This window comes from Nerophis ophidion, linkage group LG07, assembly GCF_033978795.1.
Source record: "Nerophis ophidion isolate RoL-2023_Sa linkage group LG07, RoL_Noph_v1.0, whole genome shotgun sequence".
In the NCBI taxonomy this organism is placed as follows: domain Eukaryota; kingdom Metazoa; phylum Chordata; class Actinopteri; order Syngnathiformes; family Syngnathidae; genus Nerophis; species Nerophis ophidion.
The window spans coordinates 14,389,724-14,414,636 of NC_084617.1; the positions used below are offsets into that span (position 1 = coordinate 14,389,724).

The 24,913-nt window shown below is 40.2% G+C and overlaps 1 protein-coding gene across 1 annotated transcript in view; it reads right to left on the bottom strand.

Moving 5' to 3' along the window:
- Positions 1–24,913, bottom strand: part of LOC133555926 (synaptic vesicle membrane protein VAT-1 homolog) — a 130,326-nt gene that overhangs the window by 2,744 nt on the left and 102,669 nt on the right. The window contains exons 4-5 of the mRNA XM_061905398.1: positions 21,433–21,522; positions 16,057–16,298 (exon numbers count right to left, since the gene is read on the bottom strand). Of these exons, the coding sequence (XP_061761382.1) occupies positions 16,057–16,298; positions 21,433–21,522 (332 nt within the window). The remainder of the gene's footprint in view (positions 1–16,056; positions 16,299–21,432; positions 21,523–24,913) is intronic.

Here is a 24,913-nt window from a genome sequence, read left to right on the forward strand (position 1 = left end):
TTAGCGCTTCCATTACTACTGATTGATAAGTCAGAACTGTGCGCTACTTTGTATTAATAATGGCAACAACACAGGATGAATGTCCCGCAATAAGAGGATAGAGCTTATTGATTACGGCATCAAACTATAATGGCGGACGCGCGCACATTTTTGGGACTTATGCAGATCTCAAATACACATCAGCAGCAACCAATATGCAAGAAAAGTTGGTTTTGCGTAATAAGACGAAACTAAATGCTAGCTAACATGTCTCTTAAAGGCCTACTGAAAGGAGATTTTCTTATTTAAACGGGGATAGCAGGTCCATTCTATGTGTCATACTTGATCATTTCGCGATATTGCCATATTTTTGCTGAAAGGATTTAGTAAAGAACAGACGATAAAGTTCGCAACTTTTGGTCGCTAATAAAAAAGCCTCGCCTTTACCGAAAGTAGCAGACAATGACGTCACCGGTGTGAGGGCTCCTCACATCCTCACATTGTTTATAACGTGAGCCTCCAGCAGCAAGCGCTATTTGGACCGAGAAAGAGACAATTTCCCCATTAATTTGAGCGAGGATGAAAGATTCGTGGATAAGGAAATTTAGAGTGAAGGCCTAGAAAAGAAAAAAAAGGCGAGGACAAGTGAAAGCGATTCAGATGTTTTTAGACACATTTACTAGGATAATTCTGGGAAATCCCTTATCTTTCTATTGTGTTGCTAGTGTTTTAGTGAGTTAAATAGTACCTTAAAGTCGGAGGGGTGTGGCCACAGGTGTTTTGACGCCAGAGTCTCTGAAAGAAGTCACGGCAACAGGAGGACTCTGGCTCCGCTGATCTCCGGTAAGAGGCGACTTATTTCCACAATTTTCTCACCGAAAACTGCCGGTTGACATGTAGCCCTGATCCATGTTCGCTTGATCGCTCTGATCCATAGTAAAGCTTAACCGCCGGGAATTTTAAACAAAGAAACACCGTGTGTTTGTGTGGCTAAAGGCTAAAAGATTCCCACCTCCATCTTTCTACTTTGACTTCTCCATTATTAATTGAACAAATTGCAAAAGATTCAGCAACACAGATGTCCAGAATACTGTGTAATTGCACGATGAAAAGAGACAAGTTTTAGCCGTATGTGGTGCTGGGCTAATATGTCTCCTCCAACAAATAAAGTCACAAACACGCGTCATCATTCTGCGACGTTTTCAACAGGAAACTCCGCGGGAAATTTAAAATAGTAATTTAGTAAACTAAAAAGGCCGTATTGGCATGTGTTGCAATGTTAATATTTCATCATTGATATATAAACTATCAGACTGTGTGGTCGGTAGTAGTGGGTTTCAGTAGGCCTTTAATATAAGTCATTTTGGGCATAAAATGACCGTATGTTGAAGCAGAGTACGTCTGACTATGGTAGCTGTAATGTGCCGACAATCCATCAAGCGGTGCGGCTTCGTAGCTTACAAAAGTCATACTAAAACATTTTGACGGATCATTGTTCAGTTCTCAATAAATTATCAACGTTTTGGGCTTGCTAGTGACTTTTGAACAGGCCACACGTATCTCTTATGTGTGACTGCCGTCTACTGGTCACACTTATCATTACACTATGTACCAAATAAAATTGCTTTTATGTCTGTAAGCACCCAAAAATATACCGTACATTAGGCGCACTGAGTTTTAAGTCGTACAGTTGATTTTTGAGAAAATTAAAAGATTTTAAGTCCATCCATCCATCCATCATCTTCCGCTTATCCGAGGTCGGGTCGCGGGGGCAACAGCCTAAGCAGGGAAACCCAGACTTCCCTCTCCCCAGCCACTTCGTCTAGCTCTTCCCGGGGGATCCCGAGGCCTTCCCAGGCCAGCCGGGAGACATAGTCTTCCCAACGTGTCCTGGGTCTTCCCCGTGGCCTCCTACCGGTTGGACGTGCCCTAAACACCTCCCTAGGGAGGCGTTCGGGTGGCATCCTGACCAGATGCCCGAACCACCTCATCTGGCTCCTCTCGATGTGAAGGAGCAGCGGCTTTACTTTGAGTTCCTCCCGGATGGCAGAGCTTCTCACCCTATCTCTAAGGGAGAGCCCCGCCACACGGCGGAGGAAACTCATTTGGGCCGCTTGTACCCGTGATCTTATCCTTTCGGTCATGACCCAAAGCTCATGACCATAGGTGAGGATGGGAACGTAGATCGACCGGTAAATTGAGAGCTTTGCCTTCCGGCTCAGCTCCTTCTTCACCACAACGGACCGGTACAACGTCCGCATTACTGAAGACGCCGCACCGATCCGCCTGTCGATCTCCCGATCCACTCTTCCCTCACTCGTGAACAAGACTCCTAGGTACTTGAACTCCTCCACTTGGGGCAGGGTCTCCTCCCCAACCCGGAGATGGCACTCCACCCTTTTCCGGGCGAGAACCATGGACTCGGACTTGGAGGTGCTGATTCTCATTCCGGTCGCTTCACACTCGGCTGCGAACCGATCCAGCGAGAGCTGAAGATCCCGGTCAGATGAAGCCATCAGGACCACATCATCTGCAAAAAGCAGAGACCTAATCCTGCGGTTACCAAACCGGAACCCCTCAACGCCTTGACTGCGCCTAGAAATTCTGTCCATAAAAGTTATGAACAGAATCGGTGACAAAGGACAGCCTTGGCGGAGTCCAACCCTCACTGGAAATGTGTTCGACTTACTGCCGGCAATGCGGACCAAGCTCTGGCACTGATCGTACAGGGAACGGACCGCCACAATAAGACAGTCCGATACCCCATACTCTCTGAGCACTCCCCACAGGACTTCCCGAGGGACACGGTCGAATGCCTTCTCCAAGTCCACAAAGCACATGTAGACTGGTTGGGCAAACTCCCATGCACCCTCAAGAACCCTGCCGAGAGTATAGAGCTGGTCCACAGTTCCACGACCAGGACGAAAACCACACTGTTCCTCCTGAATCCGAGGTTCGACTATCCGACGTAGCCTCCTCTCCAGTACACCTGAATAAACCTTACCGGGAAGGCTGAGGAGTGTGATCCCACGATAGTTGGAACACACCCTCCGGTCCCCCTTCTTAAAGAGAGGAACCACCACCCCGGTCTGCCAATCCAGAGGTACCGCCCCCGATGTCCACGCGATGCTGCAAAGTCTTGTCAACCAAGACAGCCCCACAGCATCCAGAGCCTTAAGGAACTCCGGGCGGATCTCGTCCACCCCTGGGGCCTTGCCACCGAGGAGCTTTTTAACTACCTCAGCGACCTCAGCCCCAGAAATAGGTGAGTCCACCACAGATTCCCCAGGCACTGCTTCCTCATAGGAAGACGTGTTGGTGGGATTGAGGAGGTCTTCGAAGTATTCCTTCCACCTATCCACAACATCCGCAGTCGAGGTCAGCAGAACACCATCCGCACCATACACGGTGTTGATAGTGCACTGTTTCCCCTTCCTGAGGCGGCGGACGGTGGTCCAGAATCGCTTCGAAGCCGTCCGGAAGTCGTTTTCCATGGCTTCCCTGAACTCTTCCCATGTCCGAGTTTTTGCCTCCGCGACCGCTGAAGCTGCACACCGCTTGGCCTGTCGGTACCTGTCCACTGCCTCCGGAGTCCTATGAGCCAAAAGGACCCGATAGGACTCCTTCTTCAGCTTGACGGCATCCCTCACCGCTGGTGTCCACCAAGGGGTTTTAGGATTGCCGCCCCGACAGGCACCAACTACCTTGCGGCCACAGCTCCGATCTGCCGCCTCGACAATAGAGGTGCGGAACATGGTCCACTCGGACTCAATGTCCAGCACCTCCCTCGTGACATGTTCAAAGTTCTTCCGGAGGTGGGAATTGAAACTTTGTCTGACAGGAGACTCTGCCAGACGTTCCCAGCAGACCCTCACAATGCGTTTGGGCCTCCCAGGTCTGTCCGGCATCCTCCCCCACCATCGCAGCCAACTCACCACCAGGTGGTGATCGGTAGAAAGCTCCGCCCCTCTCTTCACCCGAGTGTCCATAACATGAGGCCGCAAATCCGATGACACAACTACAAAGTCGATCATGGAACTGCGGCCTAGGGTGTCCTGGTGCCAAGTGCACATATGGGCACCCTTATGTTTGAACATGGTGTTTGTTATGGACAAACCGTGACGAGCACAAAAGTCCAATAACAAAACACCACTCGGGTTCAAATCCGGGCGGCCATTCTTCCCAATCACGCCTCTCCAGGTTTCACTGTCGTTGCCAACGTGAGCGTTGAAGTCTCCCAGTAGGACAAGGGAATCACCCGGGGGAGCACTTTCCAGTACTCCCTCGAGCGTTTCCAAAAAGGGTGGGTACTCTGAACTGCTGTTTGGTGCATAAGCACAAACAACAGTCAGGACCCGTCCCCCCACCCGAAGGCGGAGGGAGGCTACCCTTTCGTCCACCGGGTTGAACTCCAACGTACAGGCTTTGAGCCGGGGGGAAACAAGAATTGCCACCCCAGCCCGTCGCCTCTCACTGTCGGCAACGCCAGAGTGGAAGAGGGTCCAATCCCTCTCGAGAGAAGTGGTTCCAGAGCCCTTGCTGTGCGTCGAAGTGAGTCCGACTATATCCAGCCGGAATTTCTCGACTTCGCGCACTAGCTCAGGCTCTTTCCCCCCAGTGACGTGACGTTCCACGTCCCAAGAGCTAGCTTCTGTAGCCGAGGATCGGACCGCCAAGTGCCCTGCCTTCGGCTGTCGCCCAGCTCACAATGCACCCGACCTCTATGGCCCCTGCTATGGGTGGTGAGCCCATTGGAGGGGTGACCCACGTTGCCTCTTCGGGCTGTGCCCGGCCGGGCCCCATGGGAACAGGCCCGGCCACCAGGCGCTCGCCATCGTGCCCCACCTCCGGGCCTGGCTCCAGAGGGGGGCCCCGGTGACCCGCGTCCGGGCGAGGGAAATCTGGGTCCATGATGTTTCTTCTTCATAAAGGTCTTCGAGCTGCTCTTTGTCTGATCCCTCACCTAGAACCTGTTTGCCTTGGGAGACCCTACCAGGGGGCTTTATGCCCCCGGACAACATAGCTCCTAGGATCATTGGGACACGCAAACTCCTCTACCACGATAAGGTTGCAGCTCAGAGAGGAGAAGATTTTAAGTGCACCTTTTAATCCGAAAATTTCAATATATAAAAAACAAGCTGAGGGCTACATCTGGGACCCCATACCGGACTTTGACACCACTGGCATAACAATGTGTAAAATTAGAAACAGAGACCTAAAAAGCCCAAAAAATATATTTAGTATGTAAATGATTGTGGGATTTTTTCCATAATATTGTATCATTTAAGTCATTTAAAAAAAAAAGAAAAAACAGTCTGTAGTTGAATTTCCTGCCCGAGTCCACTTGTTGCCTCAGCCTCCTTTCAGTCACAGACCGCCAATCAACCGGCGCCACGGCAACAGTGGTAATCGCCTAGCAACCTAACTGAAACGTAGCCCTGCACGACTTCCACGAGCGGGGTGGAAAAGACGCAGGACGTGAATGGCGGCACTAAGAGAAGGCTGGTGGATGTGAATGGAAGTCAGAGTGGGGAAACTACTGGAAGACCTTTTGTGCACATCTTGTCATAAAATGTCAACAGTAGTAATGTATATTGTCATAACATCACTAGTAATAATGTATATTGTCATAACATCACTAGTAATAATGTAAATTGTCATAATGTCACTAATAATAATGTATATTGTGACAATATACATTATTATTACTGATGTTATGACAATATTATATTGTCATAACATCACTAGTAATGTATATTGTCATAACGTCACCAGTAATGTATATTGTCATATTGTCACTAGTAATAATGTATATTGTGACAATATACATTATTACTAGTAACGTTATGACAATATACGTCACTAGTAATAATGTATATTGTCATAACGTCACTAGTAATGTATATTGTCATGTCACTAGTAATGTATATTATCATACCTACACAAGTGATAATGTATATTGTCACGTCACTAGTAATAATGTTTTGTCATAAGGTCACTAGTAATAATGTATATGGTCATAACGTCATGTTTAGTAATAATGTATATTGTCATAACGTCACTAGAAATAATGTATATTGTTATAACATCACTAGTAATGTATATTGTCATGTCACTAGTAATGTATATTATCATACCTACACAAGTAATAATGTATATTGTCACGTCACTAGTAATAATGTTTTGTCATAAGGTCACTAGTAATAATGTATATGGTCATAACGTCATGTTTAGTAATAATGTATATTGACATAACGTCACTAGAAATAATGTATATTGTTATAACATCACTAGTAATGTATATTGTCACATCACTAATAATGTATATTATTATCACGTCACTAGTAATAATGTATATTGTCACGTCACTAGCAATAGTGTATTTTTTCATAAGGTCACTAGTAATAATGTATATTATCATAACGTCACTAGTTATAATGTATTTTGTCACAAGGTCACTAGTCATAATGTATATTGTCATTACCTTACTAGCAATAATGTATATTGTCATAACGTCACTAGTAATAATGTAAATTGTCATAATGTCACTAATAATAATGTATATTGTGACAATATACACTATTATTACTGACGTTATGACAATACTATATTGTCATAACATCACTAGTAATGTATAATGTCATAACGTCACCAGTAATGTATATTGTCATATTGTCACTAGTAATAATGTATATTGTGACAATATACATTGTTACGAGTAACGTTATGACAATATACGTCACTAGTAATAATGTACATTGTCATAACGTCACCAGTAATGTATATTGTCATGTCACTAGTAATGTATATTATCATAACGTCACAAGTAATAATGTATATTGTCACGTCACTAGTAATAATGTTTTGTGTCATAAGGTCACTAATAATAATGTATATTGTCATAACGTCATGTTTAGTAATAATGTATATTGACATAACGTCACTAGAAATAATGTATATTGTTATAACATCACTAGTAATGTATATTGTCACATCACTAATAATGTATATTATTATCACGTCACTAGTAATAATGTATATTGTCACGTCAATAGTAATAGTGTTTTTTTTAAAAGGTCACTAGTAATGTATATTGTCATAAGGCCACTAGTAATAATGTATATTATCATTACGTCACTAGTTATAATGTATTTTGTCACAAGGTCACTAGTCATAATGTATATTGTCATAACGTCACTAGTAATGTATACTATTATAACGTCACTACTAATAATGTATATTGTCAAACCGTCACTAGAAATAATGTATATTGTCATAATGTCACTAGAAATAATGTATATTGTCATAATGTCACTAGAAATAATGTATATTGTCATAATGTCACTAGTAATAATGTACATTGTCACGTCACTATTAATAATGTATATTGTCCTAACGCCACTAGTAATGTTTATTGTCATAACATCAATAGTAATGTATGTTGTCAAAACGTCAGTAGTTGTAATTTATATTGTCACAAGGTCACTAGTAATAATGCACATTGTCATAACGTCATTAGTAGTGTATATTGTCATAAAGTCACTAGTATTATTATATATTGTCATAACATCACTAGTTATAATGTATATTGTCACGTCATCACTAGTAATAGTGTATATTGCCAGGTCACTAGTAATGTATATTGTCATAACGTCACTAGTAATGTATTGTTGTAACATCACTAGTAATAATGTATATTGTCATAACGTCACTAGTAATAATGTATACAGGTATTCTCATAACATCACTAATTATAATGTATAATATCATAACATCACTAGTTATAATATATTGTCATAACGTCACTGGTAATAATGTATATTGTCATAACATCACTAGTAATAATGTATATTGTCATAACACCACTAGTAATAATGTATATTGTCATAACATCACTAGTAATAATGTATATTCTCATAACATCACTAGTTATAATGTATATTGTCATAACGTCACTGGTGATGTATATTTTTAGAACGTCACTAGTAATAATGTATTTTGTCACAAGGTCACTAGTAATAATGTATATTGTCATAAGGTCACTAGTTATAATGTATATTGTCATAAAGTCACTAGTTATAATGTATATTGTCATAACGTCACTAGTAATAATGTATTTTGTCACAAGGTCACTAGTAATAATGTATATTGTCATAAGGTCACTAGTTATAATGTATATTGTCATAACGTCACTAGTTATAATGTATATTGTCATAACGTCACTAGTAATAATGTATTTTGTCACAAGGTCACTAGTAATAATGTATATTGTCATAAGGTCACTAGTTATAATGTATATTGTCATAACGTCACTAGTTATAATGTATATTGTCATAACATCACTAGTAATAATGTATATTGTCATAAGGTCACTAGTTATAATGTATATTGTCATAACGTCACTAGTTATAATGTATATTGTCATAACGTCACTAGTAATAATGTATATTGTCATAAGTCCACTAGTAATAATGTATATTGTCATAAAGTTACTAGTAATAATGTATGTTATAACATCACTAGTTATGTATATTTTCATAACGTCACTTGTAATGTATATTGTCATAAGGTCACTAGAAATGTTTATCGTTATAACGTCACTAGTAATAATGTATATTCTCATAACATCACTAGTAATAATGTATATAGTCATAAAGTCACTAGTTATAATGTATATTGTCATAATGTCACTAGTAATAATGTATATTGTCATAAGGTCTGTAGTAATAATGTATATTGTCATAAGGTCACTAGTAATAATGTATATTGTCATAAGGTCACTAGTTATAATGTATATTGTCATAACGTCACTAGTTATAATGTATATTGTCATAACGTCACTAGTAATAATGTATATTGTCATAAAGTTACTAGTAATAATGTATGTTATAACATCACTAGTTATGTATATTTTCATAACGTCACTAGTAATGTATATTGTCATAAGGTCACTAGAAATGTTTATCGCTATAACGTCACTAGTAATAATGTATATTCTCATAACATCACTAGTAATAATGTATATTGGCACAACGTCACGGGTAATTATGTATATTGTCATAGCGTCACTGGTAATGTATATTTTTAGAACGTCACTAGTAAGAATGTATTTTGTCACAAGGTCACTAGTAATAATGTGTATTGTCATAAAGTCACTAGTTATAATGTATATTGTCATAATGTCACTAGTAATAATGTATATTGTCATAAAGTTACTAGTAATAATGTATGTTATAACATCACTAATTATGTATATTTTCATAACATCACTAGTAATGTATATTGTCATAAGGTCACTGGAAATGTATATCGTTATAACGTCACTAGTAATAATGTATAGTGTTTTGTCAATAGTAATGTATATTGTCATAAGGTCACTAGTAATAATGTATATTGTCAATATGTCACTAGTAATAATGTATATTGTCAATACGTCACTGGTAATGTATATCATCATAACGTCACTAATAATAATGTATATTGTCATAACATCACTAGTAATAATGTATATTGTCATAAAGTCACTAGTAATAATGTATATTGTCAATACGTCACTGGTAATGTATATCATCATAACATCACTAGTAATAATGTATATTGTCAAAACGTCACTGGTAATAATGTATATTGTCATAACATCACTAGTAATAATGTATATTGTCAAAACGTCACTGGTAATAATGTATATTGTCATAACATCACTAGTAATAATGTATATTGTCATAACGTCACTAGCAATAATGTATATTGTCAATATGTCACTAGTAATAATGTTTATCGTTATAACGTCACTAGTAATAATGTATATTGTACTTTGTCTTGTTATATTCTTATTTTACTGTTATATTGTTATTCCCATTGTTTTTATTCTTTTTGTAATATTTCTCTATTTTGTTTCCTTTTAAACCCCCATTATTTACTTTTTACTTTTTTCTTTAAATTGATCTCAACTCTGTACACTACTGCTGGAATTTTAATTTTCCTGAAGGAACTCTCCTGAAAGAATCAATAAAGTACTATCTATCTATCTATCTGTATTGTCAATATGTCACTAGTAATAATGTATATTGCCATTACGTCACTAGTAATAATGTATATTGTCATAACATCAATAGTAATAATGTATATTGTCATTAAGTCACTAGTAATAATGTCCAGGCTTTGTTATTGATTATCGGAGCAAACAAAGACAAGGTGCTGAATAAAAGATGGAAGGACTCAGGGCGTGTTTTCTTGTAATCCATCAATTGTCTAATTTACTGCCAAGAAGCAATTTTAATTTAAAATGTTCTTTGTTTTCACAAATCACATCGCTGGCAGATACAGACTTTTTATTTCCCCCTTCATCCCCCCTTCTCTCCTGCTCTCTTCTCCTTCCTCGTTGCCGTCTCCAGCTTCAGGGACCCCGCCCTAAGACGGACGCACACGCTGACTACATCGATGTCGCCATAGCAACAGGAGAGAAGAAAAAAGGCAGAGAATAGAAAGAGAGAGAGAGAGAGAGTCAAACAACCTGGAGTCTGACAGATGGAGAGGCAGACAAATGGTAGAGGAGGAGTAGAAGAAGAAGAAGAAGGCGGCAGGGCGTCATCTTGCCATCCGCCGCTTCCAAATGCAGACCAGCGCCGTTTTCTCACACTCGCCATTCATATCTGCTGCCAACTGTCTGACTGTGTCTGACCAGCACACACACTGACCTCCATGGCCCTGTCCAGTATGTGCATCCTGGACCCCCATCACTGGGGTCCATCACCTGTCCCAATGGTCAGCGTGTGGATAACTTTTCATTTCCGATAACGATATCGGCCGACACCGATCCGGTACGATATCAGCACCAATTATACATACAGTGGGGCAAAAAAGTATTTAGTCAGCCACCGATTGTGCAAGTTCTCCCACTTAAAATGATGACAGAGGTCTGTCATTTTCATCATAGGTACACTTCAACTGTGAGAGACAGAATGTGAAAACAAAATCCAGGAATTCACTTTGTAGGAATTTTAAAGAATTTATTTGTAAATTATGGTGGAAAATAAGTATTTGGTCAACCATTCAAAGCTCTCACTGATGGAAGGAGGTTTTGGCTCAAAATCTCACGATACATGGCCCCATTCATTCTTTCCTTAACACGGATCAATCGTCCTGTCCCCTTAGCAAAAAAACAGCCCCAAAGCATGATGTTTCCACCCCCATGCTTCACAGTAGTTATGGTGTTCTTGGGATGCAACTCAGTATTCTTCTTCCTCCAAACACGACGAGTTGAGTTTATACCAAAAAGTTCTATTTTGGTTTCATCTGACCACATGACATTCTCCCTATCCTCTGCTCCATGTATCCATTTTGGTATAAACTCAAGTCATTGTGTTTGGAGGAAGAAAAATACTGAGTTGCATCCCAAGAACACCACACCTACTGTGGAGCATGGTGGTGGAAGCATCATGCTTTGGGGCTGTTTTTCCGCTAAGGGGACAGGACGATTGATCCGTGTTAAGGAAAGAATGAATGGGGCCATGTATCGTGAGATTTTGAGCCAAAACCTCCTTCCATCAGTGACAGCTTTGAATGGTTGACCAAATACTTATTTTCCACCATAATTTACAAAAAAATTATTTAAAATTCCTATAATGTGAATTCCTGGATTTTTTTTTTCACATTCTGTCTCTCACAGTTGAAGTGTACCTATGATGAAAATTACAGACCTCTGTCATCATTTTAAATGGGAGAACTTGCACAATCGGTGGCTGACTAAATACTTTTTTGCCCCACTGTATATGTAATATATTGTCAGGTTTGGTCAAGCAAAGTGAGTCAAAAAATAATATTAGATTTAAAAAACACACTAACTTATTTATTATTAATTGTCTGTAATGGACTTACGCTGTCTTTACGTTGAAGTGGGGCGGTCATTCGTTTTTTTTGGTGACACCCAGTGGTCACAATAATTCATGAAGTTAAGCCCATGATACAGTAAGTTGAGTGATGCGGACACCTTTGTTACTTGATACTTTCTATTACACTTCTGCCTTGGAGACGTTTTAACTTAACCGTCCAACTTCTGACACCTTCTTCACACAACTCTGAGTAGTAAACTTGGACTTTACACCAATAAATGCTATTCTTTGTTCATCTATCAAGTGGTCCCAAGGATTGCCGTGGATGCTCCTTTCACTTTTTAACCATCCCACTTCTGACACCATTTCTCACAAAACTACATAGTAAACCTGTATTTTAACTTGGTGTTGAAACATCCGTACGCTGACAACTACACCAAGGAGCTATTCCTTGTTACCCATCAAGTAATCTGAAGGATTGTCATGGATGGCCTTATGACTTAAGTATCCCACTTCTGACACCGTTTCTCATAGAACTCTGAGTAATTAACCTAGATTTTGGGGACCTGTTTACTGACCACAACACTAAGGGGCTATTCCTTGTTCTGCCATGAAGTGGCCCAAAGGCTTTGCCATGAACTTGACCATCCCACTTCTGACACCGTTTCTCACAAAACTGAGTAGTAAACCTGGATTTTTCCCACCTGTTTACTGACTACGATACCAAGGGGCTCTTCCTTTGTCCGCAATCAAGTGGTCCCAAGGATTGTCATGGATAACCATCCCACTTCTGACACGTTTTTCACAAAACTTGAAGTAGTAAACAATTTTACCCTGGTGTTGAAACACCTGTATACTGACAACTACACCAAAAAGGCTATTCTTTGTTCCGCCATCAAGTGGTCCAAAGGATTGTCATGGATGCCCTTATAACTCAACCAACCCACTTCTGACACCATTTTCCACAGAACTTTGAGTAATAAACCTAGATTTTAACCACCTGTTTACTGACCATGACACCAAAGGGGTATTCCTTGTTCTGCTATGAAGTGTCCCCAAGGCTTTTCCGTGGAGTTAACCATCCCACTTCTGACACCATTTCTCACAAAACTGAGTAGTAAACCTGGATTTTACCCACCTGTATACTGACTACTACACTAAAAGGCTATTATTTGTTCTGCCATCAGGTGGTCCCAAGGCTTTGCCAAGGACTTAACCACCCCACTTCTGACACCATTTCTCACAAAACTGAGTAGTAAACCTAGATTTTGCCCACCTGTATACTGACTACTACACTGAAAGGCTATTTGTTCTGCCATCAGGTGGTCCCAAGGCTTTGCCAAGGACTTAACTACCCCATTTCTGACACCATTTCTCACAAAACTGAGTAGTAAACCTGGATTTTACCCACCTGTATACTGACTACTACACTAAAAGGCTATTCTTTGTTCTGCCATCAGGTGGTCCCAAGGCTTTGCCAAGGACTTAACCATCCCACTTCAGACACAATTTTTCACAGAACTGAGAAGTAAACATGGATTTTACCCACCTACACTAAAAGGCAATCCGTTGTTCTGCCATCAGGTGGTCCCAAGGCTTTGCCAATGACTTAACAATCCCACTTCTGAGACCATTTTTCACAGAACTGAGTAGTAAACATGGATTTTACCCAACTACACTAAAAGGCTATTCCTTGTTCTGCCATCAGGTGGTCCCAAGGCTTTGTCAAGGACTTAACCATCCCACTTCTGACACCATTTCTCATAGAACTGAGTAGTAAACAAGGATTTTACCCACCTACACTAAAAGGCTATTCTTTGTTCTGCCATCAAGTGGTCCCAAGGCTTTGCCATGAATTTAACCATCCCACTTCTGACACAATTTTTCACAGAACTGAGTAGTAAACATGGATTTTACCCAACTACAGTAAAAGGCTATCCTTTGTTCCGCCATCAGGTGGTCCCAAGGCTTTGTCAAGGACTTAACCATCCCACTTCTGACACCATTTCTCACAAAACTGAGTAGTAAACCTGGATTTTACCCACCTGTATACTGACTACTACACTAAAAGTTTATTATTTGTTCTGCCATCAGGTGGTCCCAAGACTTTGTCAAGGACTTAACCATCCCACTTCTGACACCATTTCTCGAAAAACAGAGTAGTAAACCTGGATTTTACCCACCTGTATACTGATTACTACACTGAAAGGCTATTTGTTCTGCCATTAGGTGGTCCCAAGGCTTTGCCAAGGACTAAACCATCCCACTTCTGACACCATTTTTCACAGAACTGAGTAGTAAACATGGATTTTACCCACCTGTATACTGACTGCTACACTAAAAGGCTATTCTTTGTGGTCCCAAAGCTTTGCCAAGGACTTAACCATCCCACTTCTGACACCATGTTTCACAGAACTGAGTAGTAAACATGGATTTTACCCATCTACACTAAAAGGCAATCTGTGGTTCTACCATCAGGTGGTCCCAAGGCTTTGTCAAGGACTTAACCATCCCACTTCTGACACCATTTCTCGAAAAACAGAGTAGTAAACCTGGATTTTACCCACCTGTATACTGATTACTACACTGAAAGGCTATTTGTTCTGCCATTAGGTGGTCCCAAGGCTTTGCCAAGGACTAAACCATCCCACTTCTGACACCATTTTTCACAGAACTGAGTAGTAAACATGGATTTTACCCACCTGTATACTGACTGCTACACTAAAAGGCTATTCTTTGTGGGCCCAAAGCTTTGCCAAGGACTTAACCATCCCACTTCTGACACCATGTTTCACAGAACTGAGTAGTAAACATGGATTTTACCCAACTACGCTAAAAGGCTATTCCTTGTTCTGCCATCATGTGGTCACAAGGCTTTGTCAAGGACTTAACCATCCCACTTCTAACACCATTTCTCGCAAAACAGAGTAGTAAACCTGGATTTTACCCACCTGTATACTGACTACTACACTAAAAGGCTATTATTTGTTCTGCCATCAGGTGGTCCCAAGGTTTTGCCAAGGACTTAACCACCCCATTTCTGACACCATTTCTCACAAAACTGAGTAATAAACCTGTATTTCACCCACCTGCAAACTGACTTCTACACTAAAGGGCTATTCTTTGTTTTTCCGTCAGGTGGTCCCAAGGCTTTGCCAAGGACTTAACCATCCCACTTCTGACACCATTTTTCCACAGAACTGAGAAGTAAACATGGATTTTACCCATCTACACTAAAAGGCAATCTGTGGTTCTACCATCAGGTGGTCCCAAGGCTTTGTCAAAGACTTAACCATCCCACTTCTGACACCATTTCTCGAAAAACAGAGTAGTAAACCTGGATTTTACCCACCTGTATACTGACTACTACACTGAAAGGCTATTTGTTCTGCCATTAGGTGGTCCCAAGGCTTTGCCAAGGACTAAACCATCCCACTTCTGACACCCTTTTTCACAGAACTGAGTAGTAAACATGGATTTTACCCACCTGTATACTGACTGCTACACTAAAAGGCTATTCTTTGTGGTCCCAAAGCTTTGCCAAGGGCTTAACCATCCCACTTCTGAAACCATTTTTCACAGAACTGCGTAGTAAACATGGATTTTACCCAACTACGCTAAAAGGCTATTCCTTGTTCTGCCATCAGGTGGTCCCAAGGCTTTGCCAAGGACTTAACCATCCCACTTCTGACACCATGTTTCACAGAACTGAGTAGTAAACATGGATTTTACCCAACTACGCTAAAAGGTTATTCCTTGTTCTGCCATCAGGTGGTCCCAAGGCTTTGTCAAGGACTTGACCATCCCACTTCTGACACCATTTCTCGCAAAACAGAGTAGTAAACCTGGATTTTACCCACCTGTATACTGACTACTACACTGAAAGGCTATTTGTTCTGCCATTAGGTGGTCCCAAGGCTTTGCCAAGGACTAAACCATCCCACTTCTGACACCATTTTTCACAGAACTGAGTAGTAAACATGGATTTTACCCACCTACACTAAAAGGCTATTCTTTGTTCTGCCATCAGGTGGTCCCAAGGCTTTGACATGAACTTAATCATCCCACTTCTGACACCATTTTTCACAGAACTGAGTAGTAAACCTGGATTTTACCCACCTGTATACTGACTACTACACTAAAAGGCTATTCTTTGTGGTCCCAAAGCTTTGCCAAGGACTTAACCATCCCACTTCTGACACCATGTTTCACAAAACTGAGTAGTTTACTTGATTTGAACACTAACCTGCTCGAGGTGCCAGGTGGAGTCAATGTGGGGCTTGACCTTGCCCTGCTTGTAGAGGTCCAGGATTGCGTTCATGGCCTGGCTGATCAGCTCCGTCTCCCCGTCCAGGTAGCCCAGGTGGAAGCCGCACACCGACTTGTTGCCTTGGATCAGGTTGAGCGTGTGGATGGTGAACTGGTGGTACCAGTTCTTGGCCACGGCCAACAGGTTCTTCTTCTGGCCCGCCAGCATGTTAGCGGCACCTGGGGGGGTAAATTACATTCTAAGTGTATATAAGCTCAAGTTTTTACTCCATTGCAACGTAAAAACTGGTAAATTACGTCACAGGACCGGACAGGTGTTCCTTTGGAATCCGCACATTGTCACATAGTGTACATCAGGGGTCACCAACATGGTGCCCGCGGGCACCAGGTCGCCCGTAAGGACCAGATGAGTCGCCCGCTGGCCTGTTCTAAAAATAGCTCAAATAGCAGCACTTACCAGTGAGCTGCCTCTATTTTTTAAATTGTGTTTATTTACTAGCAAGCTGGTCTCGCTTTGCTCGACATTTTTAATTTTAAGATAGACAAAACTCAAAATAGAATTTGAAAATCCAAGAAAATATTTAAAAGACTTGGTCTTCACTTGTTTAAATAAATTCATTTATTTTTTTACTTTGCTTCTTATAACTTTCAGAAAGACATTTTTAGAGAAAAAATACAACCTTAAAAATGATTTTAGGATTTTTAAACACATATACCTTTTTACCTTTTAAATTCCTTCCTCTTCTTTCCTGAGCATTTAAATCAATGTTCAAGTATTTTTTTTTAATTATTGTAAAGAATAATAAATACATTTTAATTTAACTCCCCATTTTAGCTTCTGTTTTTTCGACGAAGATTATTTGTGAAATATTTCTTCAAACTTATTATGATTAAAATTCAAAAAAATTATTCTGGCAAATCTAGAAAATCTGTAGAATCAAATTTAAATCTTATTTCAAAGTCTTTTGAATTCCTTTTAAAATGTTTGTTCTGGAAAATGTAGAAGAAATAATGATTTGTCTTTGTTAGAAATATAGCTCGGTCCAATTTGTTATATATTCTAACAAAGTGCAGATTGGATTTTAACATATTTAAAACATGTCATCAAATTTTAAAATTAATCTTAATCAGGAAAAATTACTAATGATGTTCCATAAATGATTTTTTTAATTTTTTCAAAAACATTAGAATTAGCTAGTTTTTTTCTTAATTTTTTTCGGTCGAATTTTGAATGTTAAAGAGTCGAAATTGAAGATAAACTATGTTTCAAAGTTAAATTTTCATTTTTTGTGTGTTTTCTCCTCTTTTAAACCGTTCAATTAAGTGTTTTTTTCATCTTTTATTCTCTACAAAAAACCTTCCGTAAAAGGAAAAAAAATTTACGACGGAACGACAGACAGAAATATCCATTTATATATATATATATATATATATATATATATATATATATATATATATATATATATATATATAGAGAGAGAGAGAGAGAGATTTATTTATTAAAGGTAAATTGAGCAAATTGGCTATATCTGGCAATTTATTTAAGTGTGTATCAAACTGGTAGCCCTTCGCATTAATCAGTACCCAAGAAGTAGGTTAGTGACCCCTGGTTTACACTTTGGGACTAGACCGCATGAGACCACAAAGATCCTGCTTTTAGACACATTCCGGTTTTACGCTGAATGTGCCGCATTGTTCCGGCTCTGCATAATTCTGATAAGATGCAGGGAGCGGGAATACAGGGTTGGAGGGGTGACTGGCTGAGAGAGGGTGAATGGGTGAGGACGTGGGAGACAGCACGCAGGGTAGTGGATCTCTGGGAACCATGGAGAGGCAGAAGCCTGTTCTCCCTGCATGCCGACCTTGCCCACTCTTGCGTGCATCGCCGCCAAGATGGGGAGAACGCCTTCCCACAGACCACACACACACACATCAGACACAGCGGACATGGTGGTGGTGGTGGTGGTGGTGGGGTCCCACAGTGGCAAACAGGAAGCCGAGTTAGGAAAGCCGTCACTGTTATTTCATGTATTGTGTTTAATAGGCCGGCTTTAAAAGCGATCTATGAATCATCTTGTCAGGCTATAGAGAGTTTTATCCAAACCTTGCCAAGGATCACGGTGACCCGGGCAAAGAATGTGTTGGTTTGTGTGCCAGAACATGACTCATAAATGTGGAAGTAATGTCAAAGCGCTTTGAGTACCTTGAAGGTAGAAAAGCGCTATACAAGTACAACCCATTTATTTATTTATATCTGGTACAGACCATAGTATTGGGACCATGACACCGACAGTGTAAGACGTAGCAGGTAAAGCCGTGTCAAATTGAAAGAACACGTTTTATTAAAATACAATTAAAAAATGCTGCAAAATTACAATAAAATCAAAAAATGTTTTTAACAAATTTTAATGATTTTTAGGGATTTATAAAAAAATATCTACTGTAGTGCTTCACTCTTAAATAACTTGTTTCTCAAATCCCTTTGAAATCAATTGAATTGGTGCTTTTAACATGTCACATGCCTTTTGAAAATAAAAATGCATACAATCCATCCATCCATTTTCTACCATTTGTCCCTTTTGGGGTCGCTGGAGCCTATCCCAGCTGCATTCAGCCGAGAGGCAGCGTACACCGTATTGTACAAAAAAACAATACAATTGTACAACTACAGTAGTTTTATGAAGTAATGTAATAATAGTAGTGTTTCCAGTTGCTTTGCTGTCAAACACACCATCAGCAGCTTTGTTCATATTTTCAGAAATTAATGTCTGCGGTTTGGATATTATTTTAACATTCTTGGCTGGCGTTGACTATTAGTGATACGCTCAAAATGCTCCACCAAGTCAACTACAAAGTTTGGTCATGGATTTGATGATTTTTTTATTTAGTTCAACAAATATCCACTTTTTCTCCTCAGCGCTGTCCTTCACTGTCACTTTCTTGCTTCCTGTGGTTTGGGAAACAAATCAGTGTGGATGTTTGAGGCAGCTCTTGGGGGTTTACTGTGGCATTTTTGCTACGCCAGGGGCGTCTAAACTTTTTCCACTGAGGGCCACACACAAAAAAATCAAAGCAAGCGGGTGCCATTTTATATTTTTTTATTTTCAAAACCAATACAGTGTATAGATTTTTTTTTTTTTTTTTTAACCGTTAGGGGCTTGTGTCAAGTTTGGTGATAGTCATGAAAATTTTAATTTTTTTTTGCTTAAATGGGAAGTACACTTTTTTTTTTTTTTTTTGCATTTTGTTTGCAATCATTAAAGACGGATGGATTTTTACATTTTTATTTATTTATTTTAACTTGTGAATGAAATGAACCCCGCGACCCCAAAGGGAATAAGCGGTAGAAAATGGATGGATGGATGAATGAAATAAAATTAAAGTCCATTTACAGCCGAGCCCATGGGAGGCCCTCTGTTTTGCCCATCAAATCCACCAATGAAACATCCAAAAACCGCCAACAATACTCCATTTACATTTCCTGACTTGAATATTAACCAAGTATTAGGGATATTGTTATTATAAGCGCTGACGCAGACTAACTATTTATATCATTGAATGGTCTGCTGCTTCCTTGCTTCCTTGCTCCCTGGAAGTTTATTAATACATTGATAAATCATGCATTTCACCTGGACAGAAGAAGTCTGAGGATGTAATCCGACAATTTGGTACACTTACACAGACATTTAGGCCCCCGGAAATGGCGAAAACGACAAGAAAAAAAGTGCAGTTCCCTTTTAAGTCTTTAGATTAAATTCAGATCTAACTGTCGATATAAAAACATTTTTTTTGTTTTATGTACTTTTTGTTAAGGAAAACCCTGTTTTTTATGGCAAAATATGCCATTTTTACGCCTAGCTTTTTTTCCAGCGGTATAGTTCGGTCGGTAGAGCGGCCGTGCCAGCGACTTGATGGTTCCAGGTTCGATCCCCGCTTCCGCCATCCTAGTCACTGCCGCCGTGTCCTTGGGCAAGACATTTTGCCCATCCGCTGCCAGTGCCAATGTAACTTATATGTTGGGTTTCACTATGTAAAGCACTTTGAGTCACTAGAGAAAAGCGCTATATAAATATAATTAACTTCACAAAGTGTTTGTATTTGATGTGAAATACTAGGATCCTTTAACACAGTGGTCCCCAACCTTTTTGTATCTGCGGACCGGCCATCGCTTAATAATTTGTCCTTCGACCCGGGTGGGGGAGGGAGCGGAGGGGATCCTATTTTTTTTTTTTTTTTTTTCCTTTGTCATGAAAAAGGGAGGTTTTTGTGGTTGGTGCACTAATTGTAAGTGTATATTGTGTTTTTTATGTGGATTTAATAAAAATGAATAAAAAATTATTCTGCGGCCCGGTACCAATCGGGCCACGGCCCGGTGGTTGGGGACCACTGCTTTAACAGGTCAATAATTCATAACAACATTGGTTTTAATTTAATATTATTTTTTGAGCAAATAAAGTAATAATGAAAAAAAAAATCACAGTAAAATTTTAAAATGTTTTTAAAATGGCCGTAACTCCTAAAAGTGTTTTAATTTTATACATTTTAACGCTCAAATCTCTGGATCAACTTAAGATCCATCTGTCGATTATACGTTTTTGTTCAGGGTTTTTTGTTGTTGTTTGTTTTATGCCCTTTTTGTCTTTGAAAAAAAATTTTTTGGGAGGGGTGGTGGGAGGCGTGGTATGGTTGGGAGGCTGGCCGTCCGTGCCAGCAACCTGAGGGTTCCTGGTTCGATCCCCACCTTCTACCGTCCGTTGTGTCCTTAAGCAAGACACTTCACCCTTGCTCCTGATGGATGGTGGTTAGGGCCTTGCATGGCAGCTCCTGCCATCAGTGTGGTGAATGTGTGCGTGTGAATGGGTGAATGTGGAAATAGTGTCAAAGCGCTTTGAGTACCTTGAAGGTAGAACAGCGCTTTACAAGTATAACCCATTTACCATTTTAGGGCAAACACACAATATATGCAAAATTTTCCCCAAAAGGCGTTTTAAAGTGTAATTATTAGTGTGAAGTAATTGAAGCCTTCAATAGACCAATGTTAGACAACACCATTGATTTTGATTTGTTGTTATTTTTTGAGTAATGAGCTTTTTTAAGGAAAACAACTGAGTCAACATTGCAACTTTTACTCATTACATGTCACCTGCATGCTCTTTTATTCCACTTAGTTGTTTTTTTTAATAGTATTGTTAGAAATGTGTCACAGGCCGTTAAATAATTGGTTACGTCATAAAAATGTTAAGAATATATTCTTTTTTTCTTCCTGAAAGGATATGATTTTCCCAAAATGCCAGGATGAAGAACTTTCCTGCAGCCAACATGTGACCGTATATGCTAATGAGTTGGTACTGACCGTAGGCGATGAGTTTGCCCATTGGTTTGAGCAGGTTGTAGCCTTTGTGGGTGTCTGATCCTCCAAGAGGGTCCAGTACAATGTCCAGGCCTGTATTAGGAGACATAACAGAGTGAAGAAGACCTGATGAGTCCAGAAGAGCAGCAGATGATACAATATTATATGCTCACAGACGCTACTCGGTGGTGGTTTGAGCACACTGCAGCTAACCCAGGATAAATTAGACCCACTTAATGCTTCGGTCACACGCAGAATTCTCACAGGAATGAGGCAAAGACTAACCCAGACCCACTTTAGAAGTTTTCAAGATGGAATGAGATGAGATAATGGCAACATTATTTTATTAATTGGAGCTACGAAAGGTAATTAAGTACAATAAAGAAGAATATTAGGGCTAAATATGTACAAAACCCAAAACCGGTGAAGTTGCTACGTTGTGTAATTTTCGTGAATAAAAACAGAATATAAGGATTTGCAAATCTTTTTCAACTTATATTCAATTGAATAAACTGCAAAGAAAATATATTTTATGTTCGGACTGAGAAACATATTTATTTTTTCCGGGTGTTGTTGATAAATGGCTTTCGCTTTGCATAGTAGAGTTTCAATTTGCACTTACTGACGTAGCGACCAACTGTAGTTGCTGACAGTGGTTTTTTAAAGTGTTCCTGAGCCCATGTGGTGATATCCTTTACACACTGATGTCGCTTTTAGTTGCAGTACCGCCTGAGGGATCGAAGGTCCGTAATATCATCGCATACGTGCGGTGATTTCTCCAGATTCTCTGAACCTTTTGATGATTTTACGGACCGTAGATGGTGAACTCCCTAAATTCCTTGCAATAGCTCTTTGAGAAATGTTGTTCTTAAAATGTTTGACAATTTGCTAACAAAACCCAAAACCAGTAAAGTTGGCACGTTGTGTAATTTTCGTGAATAAAAGCAGAATATAATGATTTGCAAATCTTTTTCAACATATATTCAATTGAATAGACTGCAAAGACAATATATTAAATGTTCGAACTGGTAAACTTTGTTATTTTTGTCAAATATGAGCTCATTTATATTGGATGCCTGCGACATGTTTCAAAAAAGCTGGCACAGGTGGGAAAAAGACTGAGAAAATTGAGGAATGCTCACCAAAACACTTATTTGGAAAATCCCACAGGTGAACGGGCTAATTGGGAACAGGTGGGTGCATGAAATGCTCAGTCACTCACAAACAAGGACGGGGCGAGGGTCACCACTTTGTCAATAAAAGCGTTAACAAATTGTCAAACAGTTTAAGAACGACATTTCAAGGAATTTAGGGATTAAACCATCTACGGTCCGCAATATCATCAAAAGGTTCAGAGAATCTGGAGAAATCACTGCACGTAGGCGATGATATTACGGACCTTCGATCCCTGAGGCGGTGCCGCATCAAAAAGCGACATCAGTGTGTAAATGATACCACCACATGGGCTCAGGAACACTTCAGAAAACCACTGTCAGTAAAGACAGTTGGTCGCTACATCTGTAAGTGCATATTGAAACTCTACTATGCAAAGCAAAATCCATTTATCAACAACACCCACAAAAAAATATGTTTCTCAGTTTGAATATCAAATATCTAGTCTTTGCAGTCAATTCAATTGAAAATAAGTTGAAAAGGATTTGCAAATCATTGAATTCTCTTTTTATTTATGACTTACTTACACAACGTGCCAAATTCCCTGGTTTTGGGTTTTGCAATCCACATAGGCAGTAAGAAACAGAAACACTAGAAAACAAGGAGGATTTTATTTTTTTTTTTTTCCGGTCCATGCCAAATGTCTACGATTTATCACCCTAGGCTCCTCACTGCGGACATAAACCCCACACAGGTGATGGAAAACAGGCGAGACAGGCAGGATGTGTCATGTGACAAAGTAATAGCCCTTCCTCTGACGGCTAATGAATGCGTGAGCACGGCCTGCTGCAACAATGCTACTCAAGCCCAGAGGGGACGCCTCGAATTGGGCTTCCCGCCCCTCCCCTCGTCGCTCTGATACCCCGCCTTCTATTGATTGGCGTGACGCTCCCAGCGGGACTCTGCCTGGACCGTGGCACACATGAAGGGACGCAGGGTGGCTATAGTGGCACACATGAAGGGACGCAGGGTGGCTATAGTGACAGGTAGCAGACTTTATGTGTGTGTGTGTGTGTGTGTGTGTGTGTGTGTGTGTGTGTGTGTGTGTGTGTGTGTGTGTGTGTTAAATAAATGATAAATGGGTTGTACTTGTATAGCGCTTTTCTACCTTCAAGGTACTCAAAGCGCTTTGACATTACTTCCACATTTACCCATTCACACACACATTCACACACTGATGGAGGGAGCTGCCATGCAAGGCGCCAACCAGCACCCATCAGGAGCAAGGGTGAAGTGTCTTGCTCAGGACACAACGGACGTGACGAGGTTGGTACTAGGTGGGATTTGAACAAGGGACCCTCGGGTTGCGGACGGCCACTCTCCCACTGCGCCACGCGTGTTCTGGCAATGCTGACTTAATGGGGACATCGCTCTGTTTACACAGTCACCTTTAGGGGACTTCGGGCGGTATGGGGACCAAACAACAGGTCCCTTAAAGGGAAACCTTTCTAATTGATAGTCAGATCCATTCTGAAGATGGCTAAGTGATTTTTAAGCTTTGGCCCATAAAACATGTTTACTAAAAAGTAAACATGTTTAACATCTAATTTTAACATATTTTTAATTTAAATGGTCCTCAGTAGTCACGAACAAATTTGTGTGAATTATGCAAAATTATTTCAATTTGGTCCCCATGAATCATATTAACTCTTTTTCCCCAGGGACCCCAGTAAGAATGATCAGCACATTACTTCATCAGTCCAGAGATTTAAAAATGTATATGAGCTAACTGGGCAGTGGCCATTTTACCTAATTTTTTTATGGCTCCACAACCTGTCGAAAGGGTGGTCCGCACAAGTCCTGATCAACAACTTGGTCCCCATTCCAAATGATAACCAGTGTGTGTGTGTGTGTGTGTGTGGTGTTCTGGCAATGCTGATTTAATGGGGACATCGCTCTGTTTACACAGTCACCTTTAGGGGACTTCGGACGGTATGGAGACCAAACAACAGGTCCCTTAAAGGGAAACCTTTTTAAATGATAGTCAGATCCATTCTGAAGATGCCTAAGTGATTTTTCAGCTTTGGCCCATAAAACATGTTTACTGAAAAGTAAACATGTTCAACATCTAATTTTAACATTTTTTTTCATTTAAATGGTCCTCAGTAGTCACGAACAAATTTGTGTAAATTATGCAAAATTATTTCAATTTGGTCCCCATGAACCATATTAACTCTTTTTCCCCAGGGTCCCCAGTAAGAATGATCAGCACATTACTTCATCAATCCAGAAATTTAAAAATGTATATGAGCTAACTGGGCAGTGGCCATTTTACCTCATTTTTTAATTCCTCCACAACCTGTAGAAAGGG